This window comes from Micropterus dolomieu, linkage group LG13, assembly GCF_021292245.1.
Source record: "Micropterus dolomieu isolate WLL.071019.BEF.003 ecotype Adirondacks linkage group LG13, ASM2129224v1, whole genome shotgun sequence".
Classification (NCBI taxonomy): domain Eukaryota; kingdom Metazoa; phylum Chordata; class Actinopteri; order Centrarchiformes; family Centrarchidae; genus Micropterus; species Micropterus dolomieu.
The window spans coordinates 24102289-24123984 of record NC_060162.1 but is presented as its reverse complement, the minus strand read 5'-3'; the positions used below and the strand labels follow the sequence as shown (position 1 = coordinate 24123984).

Genomic DNA, 21696 nt, shown 5'->3' with positions numbered 1-21696 from the left:
TTCCTCCCCCCCCCCCCCCCCCCCCTCCCCCCCGTTGCCAAATATGATAAAATTTTTCTATGTTTCTATTTATATACATCTCTGTATATGTTTTAACAGAGAATTTGCCAAAGAGAGAGAGCGTGTGGAGAAGAGGCAGGAGTTCCTGAAGCTTCGGAGGCAGCAGCAGATCGAAAGAGAGCTAACCGGATACTTGGAGTGGATCTGCAAAGCAGGTTAGAATCATCTCTGGAACAGGGTGAGAGCTGGCATGCATGTGTTTGTTGTGTTACAAAAACATGACAAATTGATAGAAAGTCCCTCTCTCCTTTCTTTCTCCCGCTGCAGAGGAGGTGTTGCTGGAGGAGGAGGATGAGATTGCAGAGGAGAAGTCCCCACTGGATGGTGCGTGGTACAAGAGGAAACAAAACCTTCCAGGTGAAAACAGGTTTTGTTATCTGTTGTATTTATGTTTTCATACAATAGTTTTTTTTGCAGTGTCAATGTGCTGTGCATAAATCATTCCTAAATCATCAGAAATAAAATAACACAGCATCATAAACTATAACAAATATTCATCAGAAGTCATCAATATCATTGATCAAAGGGATCAGTCACTCAAAACATCTACAGCCAGATGTGCCTGCCTCAAAGTCGTTTTAAATAATTTAAACCAGCTCCCGAAGATTCAGATAATGCAACTGATTCCAAGCAGAGGGAGCAGCATACTTAAAACCCACTTTTCACAATACAGTCTTTAGGGACGCCTGTGGAGTAGAATGTAGGTTTATATGAAATCTCAGACATTTTTTACTGATTTGATTATTGTCCAGAATGAGGCAGTTACTTGATAGCCATTTGGCTAATAAAAAGGCTTTAAATGAATCTGGACCTGTTAGAGCAATAAATCCTATGTGGAAACCAGCAAAGTGCATACTTTCTAACAGTTAGGTGCATCATTACAAGGACTTTTTAAGTTAAAAACCATACACAAACACCTCTTCAGAGTCTTCAGTATTTAGATAAAAATATTGAAAAACCATTAGGAACTTTTTAGCGGAGTCTCAGCTGGCTGCCTGGCTACCTCACAGTGACAAGACATAAAACCCTGACTTGTAATATTCAGCATTTGGTTAAGTGAAACAAACCAGATATAACATGTTGATTAGTGAGTTTTAAAGTTGCTGATTTTTACTTTTTTTTTCTTTTACCTTTGGACAGATCCAGGCTAGCTGTTTCCCTGTTAAGGCTTAATACTAGGCTAAGCTAACTGTCGCCTGGTTGTAGCTTCACATTCACCAAACAGACATGTTGTGTGTTGTGAGTGGTATCAATCATCTAATCCAACTCTCGGCTAGAAAGCAAATAAACTTATTTCACAAAATATGAAATGTGTACTGTTTCTTAAAATCTATATATAGATGTGGACTTTAATCTCTTTTAAAGGGAAGGGAAGAACTCTCTCTCTCTCTCCCATGATATTCATTAGGCCTATTGTGAAGGCAAGAGTTAATTAGTGGGATTTTCAGCTTTAGTCTGGATTTGTAAAGTAAACTAAAAGTTCACTATACTATACTCCCTAATACACACACACACACACACACACACACACACACACACACACACATACATATATAGAAATGCATTTGCTAGTGAACGGACACACAGGAAACAGTCAAGTGACAGCACCCAGCTTCCTTATTTTCTCAATTAGTTACATATCAGGGATTAGAATGTTCACAGCCATAGAAAAACCACTTTGATTTGTTTAGAGCAGAAATGAATGACAGGCATGAGTAGTAGAGTCAAGTGCCAATCATAACTGGCTGACTTAGTAGAGGTGTTCTTTATTCTGAACCACCATATACCTAGTCTTTGGAGATAAGAAATTGAGGAAATTATCCTTCAGGCTGGATATTTCATTTAGAGATTTAAAAAATGGGTGAACTTAAGGTAGTTTGTTTTTTCAAATTAAATATTCTTTAGACGAAATTCCTATACCATATTTTACTCAGTGCTAAAATAACCTTATAGTGTTCATCATCTTAAAATGAGTGAAAACATTTTATGTGATTTTAAATTAACCTTGTTACACCCACCGGGTCAAATCTAGATTTTTGTTTTGAAGTTTGTTTCAATTGGAATTTTTTACTGCACTGGCAGATTGTTTCAAAATGAGCTTTTTTAGCCGTCAATTATAGTCAATAATGATTTGATAAGAAAGAGAATTTTTAGTGTTTAGTGTGCTAGTGTTTCTCAGTCTCAGAGCTTTGTTTGTTTCGCTGCCTGGTTCTGCCTCCCGGCAGAGATGAGCGGAGGCACAGGGTTGTAGATCTCAAGAATGAGCCCACCACTACGGTGACATGGAGCTGGTCACGCTGGCAGTTTTTCATTCCAAGTCTGGCTTCAAATAGTAAGGCAGAAAATCTCCAAATGAAATACATGATTGATGCCTGCTATTCATAGTTTCCAATTAGCTCACCCCTTCCACTTTGCCCCCCCCCCGACACACACACATATTATGAATTGGGATAAGGGTTGTTCCATTAAAACACAATTTGAAAATGCTCGTTTTTCCTGCTTAACTTTCAAAGGTTTATACTAAAGAAGTTTTGCATAACAGACGAGCACCATTCTCTGTATTACTATTACTATATATATTTTAGGACTTTTTCCTTTCCTGTCTGTGCTGTTCTCTTTACAGTCCTGAAACGAGGCAAAGCCAAGAAAGGTAAAAATGACCTGATCGGTGCTGAGGAGGGGGAGGACCCTTTCGCAGACATCTCCTCCGTTGGTAAGACATCTTTTCATCCGCGGCCACCAGCGGATCACCTCTGACCGTCGCATGCTGTCTGTTCACAGAGTCGACCTTTACAATGAAAGCCACCATAAAAGCCTGTCTTCTACAATGAACATAGCCATGTCACTGACTCACTGGTCTCCATTTATCAGATTAGTATTTGTCATGTCATCTCAGCACCATAAAACATTTTGTTCAATATCTCACACAAATGTAACAATGTACACGACAAAAGCAGATTCAGCTCCATCCGTTTCTCCTGCACATATCCTCGCCAACTTCAGGGGAAAGAAGTATAATTAACTTTTCTAATTAGACCGTTAAATTAAAATAGCAAAAGAATCACCTGCAGCATATTAAAATTAGACACTTTTATATTAATGGGCTTAATGTTTCCACATAAAGACAACATGTAAATGCTTGTCTGTGGGTTGGAAATGAGCATAAGCAAGGTAACTGAAACCATTTTGTTGCCTTCGCTACTTTTTTCCCATCTAATCTACTGTTTTCCATAAAATTAAGTGCCAAGGGAAAAGATGCACTGCGCAGTCAAATTTCATCTCTCATCTCACTTGTTTCACACATGATGCCTGCAGTCGTGGTGCACGGCACATATGTATTTGGTGCATATTTTTTAATGAGCAGCTGCAAGGAAAATTCAAGGATTATTCAGGTGATTGTATGCTTTTCTTTCTGTCCCTTGAGTAGATATTGTTACTTTTATCAGTTAAAGTCTTGGCCGCAAACAACTTTCTGTGCTTGTTAGCAGATGTGAAGTGGAATGGAGCCCTACCCAACCATGCTGTTACACTTCACTCTGAAAAACCTTGAGGTCCTTGAGCTCTAATTTCTTGTAACTTGGTAGTAGCACTCTCCACTCAAACGCACTGCAATGCAATTTTTGCAGTTTCGATAACCAGAGGCACAATTACAATCCTGGCTTGCTAGACTGGAAAACTGGCAGAAAATGAGTGTGGAGCAGCATGGATAAATCATTATTAGAAGGATCACAGCATTCAATTCAGTGAAGCGAAACATTCCAAAATACTAACATAGGTATAAGTACAGCAGTCCAAATATGAACTGAGAGGGCACTACATGATACATTCAAAATCAACACATTAAAAGTATTTTTTTTATGTGTTTTTATTTTGGAGTGGCCTGTTGGCTCTCCTTGAACAACTCTGCTGCAGAAAAGCAAGTGCAATATTACTCCAAAATAAGTACCAAAGTTGTCCTCCACCACCTGTTTCTCCTAAACATAAACTCAGCTGGATCACTTGAACCAACTCAGTGAAAGAAGAATAATTTGGAGCCAGAAAAGTAACCATCATAATGTTGTGCATAATGCATATTTTTACCAACATTATGTAACCAACATTATAATTATAATCTTGATGAGTGGGGAAAGAACGGGGGATGCTGCTCATCACAGTAGCAGGAAGAAAACAAGAGAATCACAGTGATTTACTGTGAAGACTGTGAAACAATGACAAATATTTCACCACTGCACACTCATGCATTCACTCCCTCACTTTTCTCCATCATTGCTTTCAGCTCCTCCGGCTTCTCCGTTTGGTAGGGCCAGTGTGAAAAGCAGCAGTAAATTGGACAGCTCCTCCTACTTCCGGCGTAAGGAGAAGAGGACCCGGTTCTTCATTCGCCGCATGGTGAAAGCTCAGAGCTTCTACTGGATCGTTCTGTGTCTGGTGGGCCTCAATACTCTGTGTGTGGCCATAGTCCACTATGACCAGCCTGAGTGGCTCACAAGGGCCCTCTGTAAGTCACACATAAGAATACACACTCACACCCCCACACACTTTTAAATGGTCTTTAAAACTAGTTTTTCTTGGTTTTGTTACTCTGTCCATCTTGAAAACAGACACAGCAGAGTTTGTGTTCCTGGGTTTGTTTCTGACTGAGATGTCCTTGAAGATGTACGGCCTTGGAGTGAGGAATTATTTCCACTCCTCCTTTAACTGCTTTGATTTTGGGGTAAGTTAGTGTCAGCTGTGACTCACAGGTAGATATTTTACACTAGCCAGCAGTGACAGTTCTGTTTGGATGGAGAGCCAGTCTACTTATCTTGTTTGGCTTTTTGAAACGGAGCCAAATACGGCAGATGCAAACTTCATCATGTGCTTTCCTCTCTAGGTGATTGTGGGGAGTATTTGTGAGGTGATCTGGGACATGATTAAACCAGGAGCATCGTTTGGTATCAGTGTGCTGAGAGCCCTGAGACTGCTCAGGATATTCAAAGTCACCAAGTGAGTTCAATTCAAAACACACACTCTAAACTACAGACAGTAGTCTTATCCGACAATCTAATGTTAATTAATGCTCTGTGTTCTTCTGCACATCCCAAAAGGTCACACACACAGTCCAGGTTCACACAGTGAAATTGTTTGGAGCAAAGCTGCCGTCCTCCTGATGCTTAGCTTCTTAAATATCCCACATTATTTGCTGTGACATTATTGCACGCATGGAAATGTTTAAAATGACTGAAAGCAGCCTCTCTAATCATTAAAGTAAATTGTTGAAGAGAAAACACTCATACGTCAATACACCGCACAATAAAGAAAACACCTGGAAAGCTTGTGCTGCACCACATAATTTAAAAGGCAATATAGCCTGCAGGGACTGGTAGAGTGAATTGTCTAAATTGATGTGTACAATCAGAGGAGTGCAGCTTTACAGTACGTGACTTTTTCCGTCTCAGAATGTCTCTATTAATTAATTTACTCATATCTAAATTAATTGTTGCTTATTTCCAAAAAAACTCTTTTTTTACATAAAAAGTTTTGTACAATGGTCATACCAAGTGATGAATAGACTGACCTATTCTGAAAATAACGTTATAATGCATGCCTAACCACACCTATGTAGTAGAATGCGGTAGTGTAATTTAAGTGAAAACCATGCAAAAAAAACCACTTAAGGGTTCACAAACTTAATCATGTCATTATTTCAATTCCAATGTATCAAATTCTTTTAAATAGCTACATTTTGGAGATGCCAGGTTTTTATGTAGCAGTAGCTGTACTTTTTCTCAGGGCGTTCTTAATTCTTTTCTCTCTGAACTGACAATCCTGTTAGAGTTTGATGGCAAGCCTTTTATTTCATTAGATTAGCTGTAATCCTGTGATTCACTGACACTGGCAGCTTTAGACCCTGACGCATTGATTCCTTTTAGGCCACCTACAGCTCATATGGCCATTTGTTCCTCTGTTTCCTCCTCTGTTTTGGTTATTTCTGTCTTTTTTTTCAAGCATTGCTTGTCTGAATCTGTTTATCATTTTACTGCCTGTTTAACAGAGCAATGTATAATGGAAACAATGTCTTTGTCTCTCCCCGTTTTTGCTGCTTATGCTCAGATATTGGAACTCATTGAGGAACCTCGTGGTTTCCCTGCTCAATTCCATGAAGTCCATTATCAGCTTGCTCTTCCTTCTCTTCCTCTTCATCGTGGTCTTCGCTCTGCTGGGCATGCAGCTCTTCGGAGGACAGTGAGTAATGTCTCTAACCTGTCCTGCGCTCGGAACACTCTTTCCTCCTCTTTCCAGCCATCCACGACTAAACACGGACACACATTTACACACACACACCCTCGCCTCTTCTCCCCTATCCATCTCTCCATCTGACCCTCCTCCCTGTGTGTGATCCCTGGCCCGGCGTGGCGGTGGTGACAGACGTGTTGAATCAGCAGGTAGCTGGCACAGCAGCAGCACCAACTGTGGCCCTTTGATATCACTCTCAGCAGGAGCTCCATGTCTTCTAATGACAGGAACACCTCATGATTCCGTGCTGGCTGCAGTTAACCAAAGGCCGGGCATCTAGCCCCGTCTGACTCAACTCATACACTCACATTTTCAACATTATACTTATCTCCTCACCTCACTTCACACAGACACTACTGTGGCCATGCAGGATATTACATTTTACATTATATTACATCTTTTAACAGTCTTTAAATATCTGTGTAGTTAAATTAACCAATTTAGGATGAAACCTGATGTAAATAGTCGTTTTGCTATAGGTTCACAAGGAAAGAAAGTCTTTATTTTATACCTAAAAACATAAGCATGAAGGTTATTGCTGAGATTTGGGAACACGGCAACATCGCTACAGTGAAGTCCAGTGGGACAATCACGAACAGGTCACGAACAACAACAGTTTATCTAGATTACCTGTACCATTTTATTTGGATTCAAAATTGAAAGTGAGCGCACCTGAAATGGTGCCAATACCTCATTGCACAGGAAAATTGTGTGCACAGTAAATACAGTAGGTCAAAGTTGAACCAGGAAGTCGATCTGTAAACTGTGTTGGATGGTTACAAGGGAACGGTTAGGCAACCATTTTACAGTTTGCATTTGTTTTGAAAAATGATGATTAGCGATATCCTGATTTTCTATCCTCACTATGGGTCAAAAACAGTGGATGCTACACTTCCCATGATGCAACTTGATAGCGATTTTCATTAGACCCTTCCAGTCTAGTAAATGTTTTTGCCATTTTTTTTTAAACTTCACACCTCCCTGTTTGTAACTCATGCCTTCTGTTTTTATAGTCTGTAAACCAAAGCCCTGATGACATATCCCTCTGAACTGAAGGAGGAGGTTGTGCAACGCTGTTATAACACCACGAAACCTCTAACTATGACACCAGAGACAGCTGTGCTCATCTCCTACCAACATTCAACACTAGTTTATTTTAACCATGACAACAATGTCCTCCTAACCTTACCCAAGTAGTTTTTGTTGTCCAAACCTAATCAAACTTTTACCATAGAGGTGACAGCTCAAAAAACACACAGATAATTTTGTTATGGCCATATGGGTCATTTTTAGTCAAGTTGTGATAAGTAACTTTAATACAACTGAAATACAACTGAATTTAAAGACCAACATGAAGCTCTTGTATGTTGCTTATACCCTCTGTCTGCTTTTCCATTGAAGACAGGTGTTTAACCAGTTTTTGGTTTGTTTAAGAAAAATGTCCCCTAAACTTGCAAATTAAAGATATTTGAGATTGGAGGCTGTTGCCATGGCGCTGTGCCTTACAACAGCCATTATTAGTATCGTGTTAGTCTCTGGTGATGGACGAGTACTACACTGAACAAAATTATAAACATAAATATATCAACATAGTAGATCAATACATGTGACAGTGTGGAAGAAATACTTTCTACCATTCTACTATATACGCTCTAGATTAACTTTAAAAGCAGACAAGTGATACATTGACTGCAGAATGTCATTCAGTCTTTTATTGCCATGTTATTCTTGAAATGTACACTGAACAAAATTATAAACGCAACACTTTTGTTTTTGCCCCAATTCATCATGAGCTGAACTCAAAGATCTAAGACTTTCTCTATGTACACAAAAGGCCTATTTCTCTCAAATATTGTTCACAAATCTGTCAAAATCTGTGTCAGTGAGCACTTCTCCTTTTGCTGAGATAATCCATCCATCAAAGGTGTGGCATATCAAGGTGCTGATCAGACAGCATGGGGATTGCGCATGTGTGCGTTTGGCTGGCCACAATAAAAGGCCACTAGAAAATGTGCAGATTCACTGTACTGGGGGATCCAGGGGGGTCTGGAAACCAGTCGGTAATCTGGGGTGACCACCATTTGCCTCACGCAGTGCAACACATCTCCTTCGCATAGAGTTGATCAAGTAGTTGATTGTGGCCTGTGGAATGTTGGTCCACTGTGCGAAGGTGCTGGATATTGGCAGGACCTGGAACACGCTGTCGTATTCCCAGATCCAGACCATCTCAAACATGCTCAATGTGTGACATGTCCGGTAAATATACTGGGATGTTTTCAGTTTTCAGGAATTGTGTATAGATCCTTGCAACATGCTGCAACATGAGGTGATGGTCGTGGATGAATGGCACAACAATGGGCCTCTGGATCTCGTCACAGTATCTCTGTGGATTCAGAATGCCATCTATAAAATGCACCTATGTTCGTTGTCCATAACACAAGCCTGCCCATACCATAACCCCACTGCCACCATGGGCCACGCGATCCACAACGTTGACATCAACAAACCACTCACCCACACGACGCCATAAACGCTGTCTGCCATCTGCCCTGTACAGTGAAAACCAGGATTAATCCGTGAAGAGAACACCCCTCCAAAGTGCCATCGAATGTGAGCATTTGCCCACTCAACAACGAACTGCAGTCAGGTCGAGACCCCAATGAGGGCAACGATCATGCAGATGAGCTTCCCTGAGACGGTTCCTGACAGTTTGTGCAGAAATTCTTTGGTTATGCAAACCGGTTGTTGCAGCAGCTGTCCGGGTGGCTGGACTCATACGACCTTGGAGGTGAAGATTCTGGATGTGGAGGTCCGGGGCTGGTGTGGTTACACGTGGTCTGCGGTTGTGAGGCCGGTTGGATGTACTGCCAAATTCTCTGAAACGCCTTTGGAGACGGCTTATGGTAGAGAAATGAACATTCAATTCAGATAGCTCTGGTGGACATTCCTGCAGTCAGCATGCCAACTGCACGCTCCCTGAAAACTTGCGACATCTGTGGCATTGTGCTGTGTGATAGAACTGCACATTTTCGAGTAGCCTTTTATTGTGGCCAGCCTAAGGCACACCTGTGCAATACCCATGCTGTCTGATCAGCATCTTGATATGCCACACCTGTGAGGTGGATGGATTATCTCGGCAAAAGGAGAAGTGCTCACTAACACAAATTTTGACAGATTTGTGAACAATATTTGAGAGAAATAGGCCGTTTGTGTACATAGAGAAAGTCTTAGAACTTTGAGTTCAGCTCATGATGAATTGGGGCAAAAACAAGTGTTGCGTTTATAATTTTGTTCAGTAACATGCATGCTCATTTGAGGCCTATATTTCTGACTTAAAGTCTAAAAGTGTGTCCACGATGTCAAATAATTTCAGGTTTTTCCATTTACTTCAGCCAACAATTATGGAGTTAAAATAGAATAGAAACAAAAGAACACATAACCATTTCAGAGGCAGATGATTTCAATTGTTAAAACAAAAATGGGCCTTCAGCCCCAAATAGAAGATGAAATGACTCGTTAAGAAGAAGAAGAGATGCTTTGTAATACTTAAAAAAAGACTTTATTTTTGGCTCAGATTATGTTCCTGCTCTCAAAACACCAAAATGTAATCTCCAGGTAAAATTGTGAGAATTGAAAGATAAATAGCTCGAGACTCATTTTATCAAAAAAGGCAAGAGAGAAGAAAGTGGAAAGATTAAGCTAATGAAAATATGAAAATAATCATTGGTCAGTCCAATTTGAATTTCAATTCCATCAATCACTGCAGATTTGGGCATTAATTAATTAAACTCAGAACTACTTTTACAAGCCAAAACAAAGCCAATAATCCATAAGCAGACTTTCACTAAACTGCAATGTGGATGACTCTGCTTTCCCGGAACAGCGCTCGCCCCCAGGCTATGTAGGACTCTGACCAAGTTTTTCCAATTGATCTCCAGTGAATGATTTTTAAGGTTAGCAAATTCAAGCCACCTCTTATTCAACACCTCAAACTAGTCATTTGGTTGACATTGTACGAAGCACTACAGTTACATTATAAACTGAATACAGATTTTTTTTTAAAAGCCACATTGCCTATGAACTTACAAGCCTAGCCCCAGGAGGGACTGATTAGTTTGCAGCTCTAGTATGCACAGTGAGCTGCCTCTTTGTATTCAGCCCCTTCCTCATATAGTAAAAGCATTTCTTGACTTCTCAAAAGACTGCATAATGTCGTGTGTGTCCTGATTCATGTCACAGTCCCAGTGCTCTGCAGTTTTTTTTTCAATGTCATATATCTCCAATCTTACATGCCTGTGTATTCTCAGAAATTCACCTATTCAATTTAAACCTGCTGCTAAGGATTAGATATGTTAAGGGTTAGAGCGCAAGCTTTTGTGGAGTCTCGCCTCACATGACTCTTGTTTTCAGGACTGATTTAATGAAGTCCCCGTGGATGCTGCTTGGAAGCCAAGCAGCCCGCTCCCAATCCCTATTACCAGAGTAAACAGAGGTCGTCGCACACGGGCGCAGCAGCAAACCGCCACTGCTGCTCCCTGCGCTCGGCTCGCTAATCCTCAAGGAAGGAGGATGGTGGGAGAAGAGTGGGAGAGAGGAGGAGATGGTGGAAAGCAGGCAGGGTAGGAAAGAAAGAAAGGAAGAGGAAAAGGCTGATGTAAAAATAGAGAAAGTGATGGAGGGGTGGGTAGTCAGAGGTGTTTGTGACAGAGGATGCAGGCAGTCAGGAGGGACAAAGAAGGAGAGAATCATTGGGAGAGAGTATGATGACATACCAAAGGAGAAATGGCTTATTGAATTAGTTGCCCCTCCCCCCCCCTCCCCTTTTTCTGCCCTCATCTCCCCCACAGCCATCTTCCTCATGCATGTACAGTACATATTTGAGCCAGACCGATGCATGCTGGTTGATATTATTAGCCACTATTGGGTTTTTAAATGATTCATCACCTGGCCAAAAGTATGCGGACACCTGAACATTACAGCCACATGTGATAGTTGCAAAATGATGGGCATTCATTTGCCATTCTTCTTTGAAGGCTTTCAACAAGATTTTGGGCCCTGGCTGCAGGGATTTGCTCCCAGCCATGAGAGCGTCAGTGAGGTTGGCCATTGATGTTCAGCGTTGACGCCCTTTAACTGAAACTAAGGGGCCCAAATAATGAAAAACATCCCTACACCAAAATACATCCATACTTTTCATTATTCTTGTTTTTTAAGATCGATATCCAAATCTGCCCCAAATATTCAGGATCGTCATTATCTAATACACATGAATACAGTAAATATATATACTCAGCAGCCACTTTATTTCACCTGGTACACGTGTTCAATTGCTTGTTAACACAAATAGCTAATCAGCCAATCACATGGCAGCAGCTCAATGCATTTATGCATGTAGACTTGGTCAAGACATCTTGCTGAACTTCAAACAGAGAATCAGAATGGGGAAGAAAGGGGATTTAAGTGACTTTGAACGTGGCATGGTTGTCAGGAGTATTTCAGAAACTGCTGATCTACCGGGATTTTCACACAAAACCATCTCTGGGGTTTACAGAGAATGGTCCAAAAAAGAGAAAATATCCAGTGAGCGGCAGTTGTGTGGACGAAAATGCCTTGTTGATGTCAGAGGTCAGAGGAGAATGGGCAGACTGGTTCCAGATGACAGAAAGGCAACTGTAACACAAATAACCACTCATTACAACCAAGATATGTAGAATAGCATCTCTGAGCGCACAACACGTCGAACCTTGAAGCAGATGGGCTACAGCAGCAGAAGACCAAACCTGGTGCCATTCCTGTCAGCAAGAACAGGAAACTGAGGCTACAATTCACACAGGCAAAATTGAACAATAGAAGATTGGAAAAGCATTGTCTGATCTGAGGAGTCTTGATTTCTGCTGCAACATTCAGATGGTAGGATCAATGGTTCAGGCTGCTGGTGGTGTAATGGTGTGGGGGATATTTTCTTGGCACACTTTGGGCCCCTTAGTACCTACTGAGCATCGTTTATTGTTGCTGACCATGTCCATCCCTTTCTGATCACAGTGTACCCATCTTCTGATGGCTACTTCCATCAGGAAAATGCACCATGTCACAAAGCTCAAATCATCTCAAACTGGTTTCTTGAACATAACAGTGAGTTCACTTTACACCAACGGCCTCCACAGTCACCAGATCTCAATCCAACAGAGCACCTTTGGGATGTGGTGGAAATTTTTTTCAGATACACACACTGTTGTATTTTGTGTTTCTATGCCTGTTTGGCAATTGTTGTTTCCCTTTAATTGTAAAATAGCACTATTGCTTACAGCTAACTGATTTTGTAACTTTGGAATTAGAAAGCACTGATGAGTATGGCAGTTGCCACAGCACCGTGTGTATGTTCATGCTGGCCAACCATCCCTTAAATCCAGGCTTTCTCAGTGCTGTGGCAGTGCCATAGTCAAGTTCAGACATAAACGTTGACTCAACAAAAGTTTTCCGTTTTAAAAAAGACAAACACAGCCCTCAGAAACCTGATGTAATTTTTTGTGCAATGTTAAACAGGAATCTTGAATGATAGTCTGCTGTCAAGCCAAGTACCATTCAAGTCTTGGAGAGTGATATGGGCACAATTTTAAAGTTTAAATGGCAGGATAGTCAAAGGCACAGGTGGTTATAGATAATACCATGGATTAAATGTGAGTAAGCCTATAATGAGTATAATTAGTTGCATACATAATGATGTAATCAGTATAAGAATGAACTTTAATGTACTGATTAAGAGGAATGATGATCAGTGTATAATGTAAATAGTAGTGGACTGAGAATAGATCCCTCTGGTACTTCTTTGGTACTGGTACCTCTTAAGAGGGCTTGATTTACATTGCATTAGATTAAACATGATAAGTTCTCCCTTTATGCAAAACATGGAACTAAGTGAGTGAGGCATTGTTTTTGCTTATAGACTGTAAAACAGGGGTTCCCAAACTTTGACCCCTTTGAACCCTGTCTGACGTACCCCCATAGCACTGTCAGATGAACTCAAGTACCTCTTCATCAACGCCACCCTTCACGTTTCAAATGTGTTCATTTGAACTGTTTTAAGCTGCATGCTATAGCTATTGAGTACATAAAGCAATAATGTTTTTGTAAAATAAACCAATGTTTAGGTTGGTTTGGTCAAGTTTATCTGTTAATTTACGGATCTATTTCAACCATATATCCATTAGTTTTAGCAATTTATTCCAACTGTTTATCCGTTGCATTTAGCAAACTATTTGAACTGTTTATCCACTACTTTTAGCCAACGGTTTATTCGTTATCTTTAGCTATATATTAACCAATTATCCATTACTTTTAGCTAACTTAGACCTCTCTGCTCAAGTGGTTTGGAGACAATGTTTGAAATAGGTGAAATAAGCAGCATTTGTTTTTACGTAATTCAAGAAAAATAAGTTTAACCTCTTGTCTGTCTTAAATGTTTTTTTCCCTTGATGCTGTAAACCTACTGATTTCACAATTTTCCCCAACTGCTACTAAGGATTGTCACAACAATGCACATTTAAAATACCTTTCACAATTGACCCTTCGCTAAGCCACGCCCCGAATACGCAGCTGGCCAATCACAGCGCAGTATAGGACTCGCTCTAACTGAGGTCCGACACTTTCATGGCTGCGCACCATTGACTGTAATGCAAAAGGCGTCGTTTTCTAGCTTTTTTTGGCTGTATTTTTCTAAGATATGGTCAAACGCTGTTCCTGGGGCACTTGTAATAGTTACAGTCGCTACCCAGAGAGGTTGAAAGGAGAAGTACGATTTATTCTCTTTCCAAAACCTGAAATAAATCCAGAAAAATGTCTGCTGTGGATTGTTCCTAATGTTAGTTAGCTAACGCTAGCTAAATTCCTACTGAATGTAACGCCCTGCTGTTCTGCTTTTTAATGATTGTAATAATGAATGGAGGCCTACCCAGCTTTACAGGAACAGTGTTGTTGTCGTTCATATCGTTGTCTTCTGTCTCAATCGTCGGGGTTCACTTGTACTGTGTGAGTGGTAGGCTTTAGCTTCTATCTTTCATTTTTTTCTCGATCTGTTTGAGTCGGTTTGACAGCCTGAATACAACCTTCAAATGTATAATGACACTGCAAAACTGACTGCTTCTTTCTGAGATCGCTTTTTCCAACAAATTTGACAATATTTCTCCGGGAAGTGCCGTAATAGACCGTGGCAGCGCCGACAGTTTGTCGGACTTAGCAACAGTAACTAAGGGGGCGGGACTTAGTTAGCAAAGGGTCAATTGCTGTCAAACTTGAATATTGCCTCAATTTGTGATATTTCATTCTTCTATTCAACCCCAAATGTTTCATACACATGCCTCTTTTGTATGAGTTTAACTGATGAAATGATAAATGATCAGCAGCGTAGGTTATTTTCAGTTGAATGACCAACCCATCCTTATGCATCTCTGTGTCATTCTCTCGTTGTCTTCTTCAGTTTCAAGACCATGGATTCAGGTTTTGGCAGGTTTGTTGGGTCATTTGTGGGCTTTCTGAAAAGATTTAGATCCTTTGTGTAGAAAGTATGCATGTGTGATGACAGTAGTGATATTAAGTTGGATTCTGCTGTTAACTTTAAAGAAAAACAAATCTGTAGCTACACATTTGTGAGTGTTTCAGTTTTGTGTGAACCCAGTAGTGTTGGGTTCAGATAGCTGAAGCCACTTGGGATCCAATTAAATAGATTTCTCAGATTTATTGACCTTTGAGTCATATTTTATTTAGCCTCTAATATTTGTTAGCAGTTTTAGAAGTTGTGTTAAATCGGCTTTTGTTAAACAAAATAGATGAAAAGGATGATACTAACAATATAGTGCAAGCATTTCAAATAGTAAAACCTAAATCTCCCTCCATTCATTTGTTCATTCACTCCTAATCTGTTTTTTCTGACATTGTTTGTTATAGTTTTCTGTCCTTGTATTTTCCCCGTGTTGAAGTGCGTTCAACATTCCATTCAGGAGTGCTGTTGTGTTGAGCCCAAAACATACTGGCACTGTAGGCTGTGTGTGAAGATGGCTGTCTGTACTATTCTCTACATAAACCCGCTTCACACACACAGCTGCAATTTTAAGAATTTGTCAGCTGATAACGTGCCTTCTTCTGAGGAACTCAAATACCCGGATTCCTATAATCAATAGTCTCAGAATTATAAAGATATTTTAAAAACCTTTCCTGATGAGCAGATGTTGGCTCTTCAGGTGAGGAATGAAGTCAACAGAAGAATTCCTGAATCCAAGCATCATTCCAGATTTACTGTACTTTATTTGCTTTATATTAGATGGTTACTATGCCCTGTGGATTTGTTGCCGTGCTGCATCGCAGTGCCTCTATTTTGTGCATGTGACACATAATGCTGCCTTGAGCTGCAGAGGCAGTGTGTTTTGGACTTGAAAGTTGGAGCTGTGGCTCCCTGGTGACTAGTGTTTCCTGCTGCTGCATGTTTCTCTCCCTCTTCTACTGTCTCATCCATTATCAATACAAGACAACTCCCTTCATCTATGAATACGCTAGCCACTATCTGAAGCTGTGAAGCAATCTGAAAAACGTACTCCTAAACTTTTTGATGTGTTGTACTTCTGTCTTTGTGAGGACCGATGTGACTTTTAGACATTTTTGGAAGGTGAGGAAATTTTGTCTGGCCCTCATTTCATTCTTTCAAAGGGCTGTTTGAAGGTTAAGACTTAGTTTTAGGGTATTTGGTTTAAGGATATGTCAAAGGTTGGCTTTAGACATATAGTTTTGATGGTTAAAGAATATCTCTGGTTTGTTACAACGTCAGCCTTATTTAAGTGGGTTTTATGATAATTTAAATAATAATTTAATAATAATTTATTTAAAATCATCATCTTTTGTGAACATTGTACTCACCACGTTAATTGCTGAGATCTAGGAACACACCATCTAAGTATAATGAACAGGAGCAGTCAGATGTTTGGATATGTTGTGAACAACGCAACAGTTTAGTATAAAAAACACTTTATTTGCGGGTAAAACTTAAAGTGAGCACACCTATAATGGTAATAATCCCTCATTGCACATACATATTGTAATTACAGTCTGCTATACTATGGGCTTGTTCACAACTTGTTTGATACTCATAGTAAACCTTATTGCATTACATTTCAGTATCTTAAGAGGAGGGGGGGGGGTTCTATAATGATGATAATGTTATATGGTAGAACTAAATAAAGAACACCCTCAGGCTACAAAATAAAAAATAAATTCCATTTTGTACAGATGGCACATCGCAGCCTGTGGGTACAACTGACTGCCTTTTTCAATGTAGCCTTACTAGAATTAACCAGAAAAGTGGACAAAACTCAGAAAATTAATCAAAAAGGACAGACAGTAAATAAAAAGAGCTGTGGACACCGTGACAGGTGCAACAAACATTATTAGGCTATGTAAATTAAATAACCTGACACTACTTATTGAACTAGAGCGTCACCGGGAGATGTACAGTATAAACAGTAGACATTCCACAGCTGTGGCAGCCACAAATTAAAAAATAAAGAGCTTGAATAGTTTCCAGCATCATGGATGCATTATGAGTGCTCGGGATGATATTGCTGCCAGTTTGTCCCAGTGGTCACTCACAATATTGCAACAAAAACAAAATTCTGTGCGGCCCCAAAAAGCATTTTCACCTCAGACCACCATTATAAATGGTACGTCTGTAAAACTGCTGAAAGGAGGAAGACACCTCCAACTGCAAACAAGGTAAATTATTACTCTTTGTATGATGCATTTTTAAACCAGGTTTAAATAAGTGATGAATTACATTTGGAAAAACTTGTGACAGTAACAAGAGTACATGTAATTGGTTACTTCTACCCCTGATATTATTATTGCTGATAAAAATTATATACAAAACTACAAAAATAAGATCCAAGTTGTAATGAGGTGGAAGAAATCTTTCACGTTAGGGTTGGGGCTACTGATTTCAGTAAAGGTCCTCACAAGTATAGGAATACAAGTGTGTGTGTGTGTGTGGATTGACAGTAGACAGTGTTACAGACAAGGAGAAAAAGAAGTGGTGCAGTTGTGGCTCAAGGTGTGAATGTGTCTGTTTTTGTGCTGTCATGTTTCTCATGAACAGAAACATGTACTGATGCTTAGACAGTAAACAGGCTCCTAACATTATTATCCTAATGGTTTCTTGTAATTTTTTTATTTTAATCTTATTTTTTTATATAATTACATTTACCTTTCCCTGTGACTTCTCCTGAACTGCAGGTAGATGCCATAAAGATCTGACCGGGACCTACACTTATTTTCAGTCTTCCTCTCTTTGTAATTTCTGACTCTGATTCTTTTAGGTTTAACTTTGAAGATGAGACGCCAACAACCAACTTTGATACGTTCCCAGCAGCCATCCTCACTGTGTTCCAGGTAAGACCCTCCTTCACACACGTGCACACAAAAGGTGCACTTGACACCGTCTGAGCAAATGAGAGAATATTGACTTCATGGAAAAAGAAAGATTGTTAACAGTCATTTTAATTAGAGGGAATGACTGGTCTGTGTACCTTCTGTCCCCTAATGAGCCCGCTGATAATCCCTCAATTAGTCTGTGCTCATAACCCTTCACTCTGTAAAGTAATTTAATTCTACACTCTGCAAGATTTGCACGGTGCTTTACAACCCGCCCCATATCCCCCGTGTCGTTCTGACTCTTTTGTCTTTCTCAGATACTGACTGGCGAGGACTGGAACGCCGTGATGTACCACGGGATCGAGTCTCAAGGAGGCGTTCGCCGCGGCATGTTCTCCTCCATCTACTTCATTGTCCTCACACTCTTTGGAAACTGTATCCTCTTTGACATCACTTTATCAAAACTGCAGACTGAGTCAGACGGCGCAGGATCAAAAGGTGGAAATAGTTTTAGCTTGAAAACGGTTTTAATTTCTTCTAGGCGTGACCAGCTCCTCCATTTGCTTTGGATTGAAGGTAATTAGTGTCCATCAACAACACACTCAAATAACTTTGCAACGTTTAATATTCATACCTTAAATTTTCTAAACTCAGGTTGAATTATTAAGATGTTTTTAATGTTGCTTGGAACTGGGCCACCTCCTAAAAGTTTAAACCCCCACTAAAGGCATGAAAAGAGTTAATTTTCTGGCAAGCTTGAATGTGTTTAACAGCAATAATGATGCAAACCCTCTGGAGGGCAGTGGGACGCATTTAAAACAAGGAATTTATCTTGCTTGTTTAATATCAACCCTGAACAACAGTCCGCCCAACTCTGACTGACAGATTTAAAGGCTTTGTTTCTAGTTTGGTGAGGAAAAAAAACATTGCACATTTCATCACAGGATATATACGGTACATCTATATTTTATCCTGAGTCCTGTTATTCAGACACCCTGCTGAATGTCTTCTTGGCTATCGCTGTCGATAACCTCGCAAATGCACAGGAGCTGACTAAGGTAGGCTGGGTCAGACTGTCTGAATGTTGTATTTGAAGACATGTTAAAAACATAGTGAAACATGTCAAGCCACCACCTGAGAAAAGCCCTACATTTGCACAGGGCATCAACATGTTGTAATGTATTTTCATGGAGTGGTTCTCATTGGCTAAAGGATGAAGAGGAGCAGGAGGAGGCGGCCAATAAGAAGCTCGCCCTGCAAAAGGCTTTGGAGGTGAAGGAAGTCAGCCCGATGTCCGCAGCCAACATCTCAATCGCTGCGTAAGTGTCCAAGCATCTCTCTCCCCTGACAGCAGCTCTGTTAACCCATACTGGAGATAAATGTCCCTTTTGTCATTCAGTGTGTTGTCCTACTGTATGTTCTTCCCTCTCAGTCTGATACGTATGTATGTACTGTGTTTAATGTACCTCATCTGCTCCCACTATGAGAGTGCTCCTGTGGTGTTGCCTTGTTTATCACGCAACGTTGTCTACCTTCTTTAAGAGTAGACGCAAGTGATGAAGCATGTTAGTTTCTGCCAGCGGTTTTCACTTACTTTCCCTTATTTTTCTTCTTATTTATTAACTCCACAGACACAAGTCTGTTTCCCCATTAAAGCCTAAATCTACATTTTGCCTCTTTAGTGACAAAATGTAAGTCAAGTAATGTTAAACTATCACAAAGATGGTGGAGTTTTGGAAGGTTTTGTAGAACCTTAGTTTTTAGATAAAGTGCATTTAAATGATTTATTAACAGTAACTTGGTAGATAACAAGGGGGGGGGGGTATATTAATAATTACAAAGTACAAATACTCATTGTGGTGGTACTTTATCATATTGGGAAATGAAAAAGTGATATTAAGCCACCTCTATTCCAATATATGGATGAATAAATAAATTACACACTGAATTAAAGGTACCTTTCATAATGGATCAATGTTTTTAATAGTGGGCCAATATGGATGTAAGCAAAGCACAATTTAAAATAAAAATGGAAGAGGAAAGAAATTCATTCAAAGTTGTCTGCAAGAACACTCTGCAGGGTACTTTTAATTCAAACCCGTTTTGGATACCGGCTTTAAGACTAATTTGCCGATTTAATAAAATGATGATTCTAGGTCAGCACAGTTTCCATTTGAGAATGTCATTATATACAAATGTTTTCACCCTCTGGACTTAGGAAGACAGAGACAGAGGAAACATCTGAACAGCGAGCCATTAAGCACAATAAGGCAGGAAAGTCAACTAGTCCTATGAACGAGATAGAAGAAACACTTAATCTCCGTTGTCAGAAGTCAGAATCTTCTCTAATATGATAATGACAGGGACGTCTTTCTAGACCCAGATAGTTCCTGTCATGCTAAAACTTCTGATCCGCCCCCACTCCACCACAACTCTGTGATTGACAGGTCCGGGGTCTCGTGTCAACGCGGAAATTAATTGTGCCTCCAAATTCAGCCTATTTTTAGAGCCTGGATGAACACTGAAATTATGAGAGTCTGTCAGGAGAAAGCTGGAACGTTTTCATCCTTATCAGTGATTTATAGCTGCATTATGTGATGTTGGAGGTTAAAATGTGCCTTCCTTTGATACCCATCTGTTCCGACAATGCGGTAAAAAATAATTATTATGGACAGTGTCTATATTTGATTGTGTGTTATAATTCTGTGCAGCCCTTTGTGTGACGTGCAGTTTCACACAGTCCTTTATTCTTTTGACAAAGTGATCATCTTTGGTTCACACTCGCTCCTTAATTGCCGTCCTACTCACTTTACTCAGTCGAAGAAATAGGTCAATTAGACTGTAGAAAATGATCGGCTCTGTAAATCATCGGTTAGCTAACTTTCCGATCTTTCCTCTTTTCACTGTCATTACTGTTATTGTGTGACTCTATGCATTACTTTCAGTGTTCTCAGAATATTTTAATTTGTACGTTGAACAGTGTAGTAACGCCCTAGTGAGTGAGCACATAAACAAGTGCTTTTGTTTTAAATAAACTGGTTTTTTTGTGCATTATGTGTGCTGTTTCAGAGTAACGCAGGGTTTCATTTCAAAATGACTGGAAAAATCAAAAAATCCAGATTAGAAATTATTTTGCACTCTAAATATATTTAAAACTCTTACATTTGTACTATTTCAAGATCATTTCAACTTGTGCTTTTCTTCTTCTTTGGAATGAAACTCCTGGACCATTCTCAATTTAAGTTTTTTGTCATTATGAAAATGTTTCCGCTAACGAACACTCCTTTGTTGCTGTTGTGTTATTGAAGTAGTTGCACAGATTAGTCCTTTACTGTAAGACAGGAGGGGACGGGTGGATGGACAGACAGACTGACTGTCCACCTGCCCCCTTCAGATTTGTGTCTCATTTTTTCTTTTGTTTTTGTTCTGCATGTACAGTTTTGTAAAGCAAAATCGAGATGCACTCTCTCGCAGGTCGTCCATCAACAGCATTCAGTCACCGTGAGTTATCACTCTCTGTTACAATATTCTCCTCCTCGTCTCCTCTCCTCTTCTCTCCTCCCCTTGTCTTGTTTCCTCTCCTTTCTTCTCTTTGTGTCCTCCTCGTCTCTCTTCTTCTGGTACTATTCTCGTCTCCTCTTCTTTCTGGTTGTCATCTGCTCTTCTCTCTATTTTCATTGTGTTCCCTCTTTTCTCCTACTTTTTTCCTCTCTTCTCCTGTCCCCTCCTCTTTCCTTTGTCCTCTTTTTTCTTCTTCCCTCCTTGATTCCTTTCCTCTGTTGTCTGCTGTCTTCCTCTCTTCTCGTCTCCTGGTTTCCTTCCACGTTTGTCTCTTCTCTTCTCTTTGTTCCTCTCCTCCTCTGGACCTCCATAAACCTAAATAGTAGTCTATCATGTCTTCATTGCTGGTAAAGTGAAATGTATTTATGATTATTAAAAAAACAAACAAGT

General features: G+C 40.0%; 2 protein-coding genes across 4 annotated transcripts in view; both read left to right on the top strand.

Moving 5' to 3' along the window:
• LOC123982279 (voltage-dependent N-type calcium channel subunit alpha-1B-like) overlaps positions 1-4605 on the top strand; it is a 42601-nt gene extending 37996 nt beyond the window's left edge. The window contains exons 6-9 of the mRNA XM_046067720.1: positions 100-215; positions 328-417; positions 2684-2773; positions 4337-4605. Of these exons, the coding sequence (XP_045923676.1) occupies positions 100-215; positions 328-417; positions 2684-2773; positions 4337-4605 (565 nt within the window). The remainder of the gene's footprint in view (positions 1-99; positions 216-327; positions 418-2683; positions 2774-4336) is intronic.
• The window catches only part of cacna1bb (calcium channel, voltage-dependent, N type, alpha 1B subunit, b), an 83450-nt gene continuing 66240 nt past the window's right edge, over positions 4487-21696 (top strand). Inside the window, exons 1-9 of one of the 3 annotated variants that reach the window (XM_046066301.1) lie at positions 4487-4558; positions 4662-4774; positions 4934-5046; positions 6154-6285; positions 17691-17763; positions 18063-18180; positions 18736-18803; positions 18958-19064; positions 21184-21246. In XM_046066301.1, the coding sequence (XP_045922257.1) occupies positions 4703-4774; positions 4934-5046; positions 6154-6285; positions 17691-17763; positions 18063-18180; positions 18736-18803; positions 18958-19064; positions 21184-21246 (746 nt within the window). In that variant the 5' untranslated portion in view covers positions 4487-4558; positions 4662-4702. Of the gene's footprint in view, positions 4559-4661; positions 4775-4933; positions 5047-6153; positions 6286-14641; positions 14840-17575; positions 17608-17690; positions 17764-18062; positions 18181-18735; positions 18804-18957; positions 19065-21183; positions 21247-21696 lie in introns of those variants that run through there. The other 2 variants (XM_046066302.1, XM_046066303.1) reach the window with 2 other exon arrangements.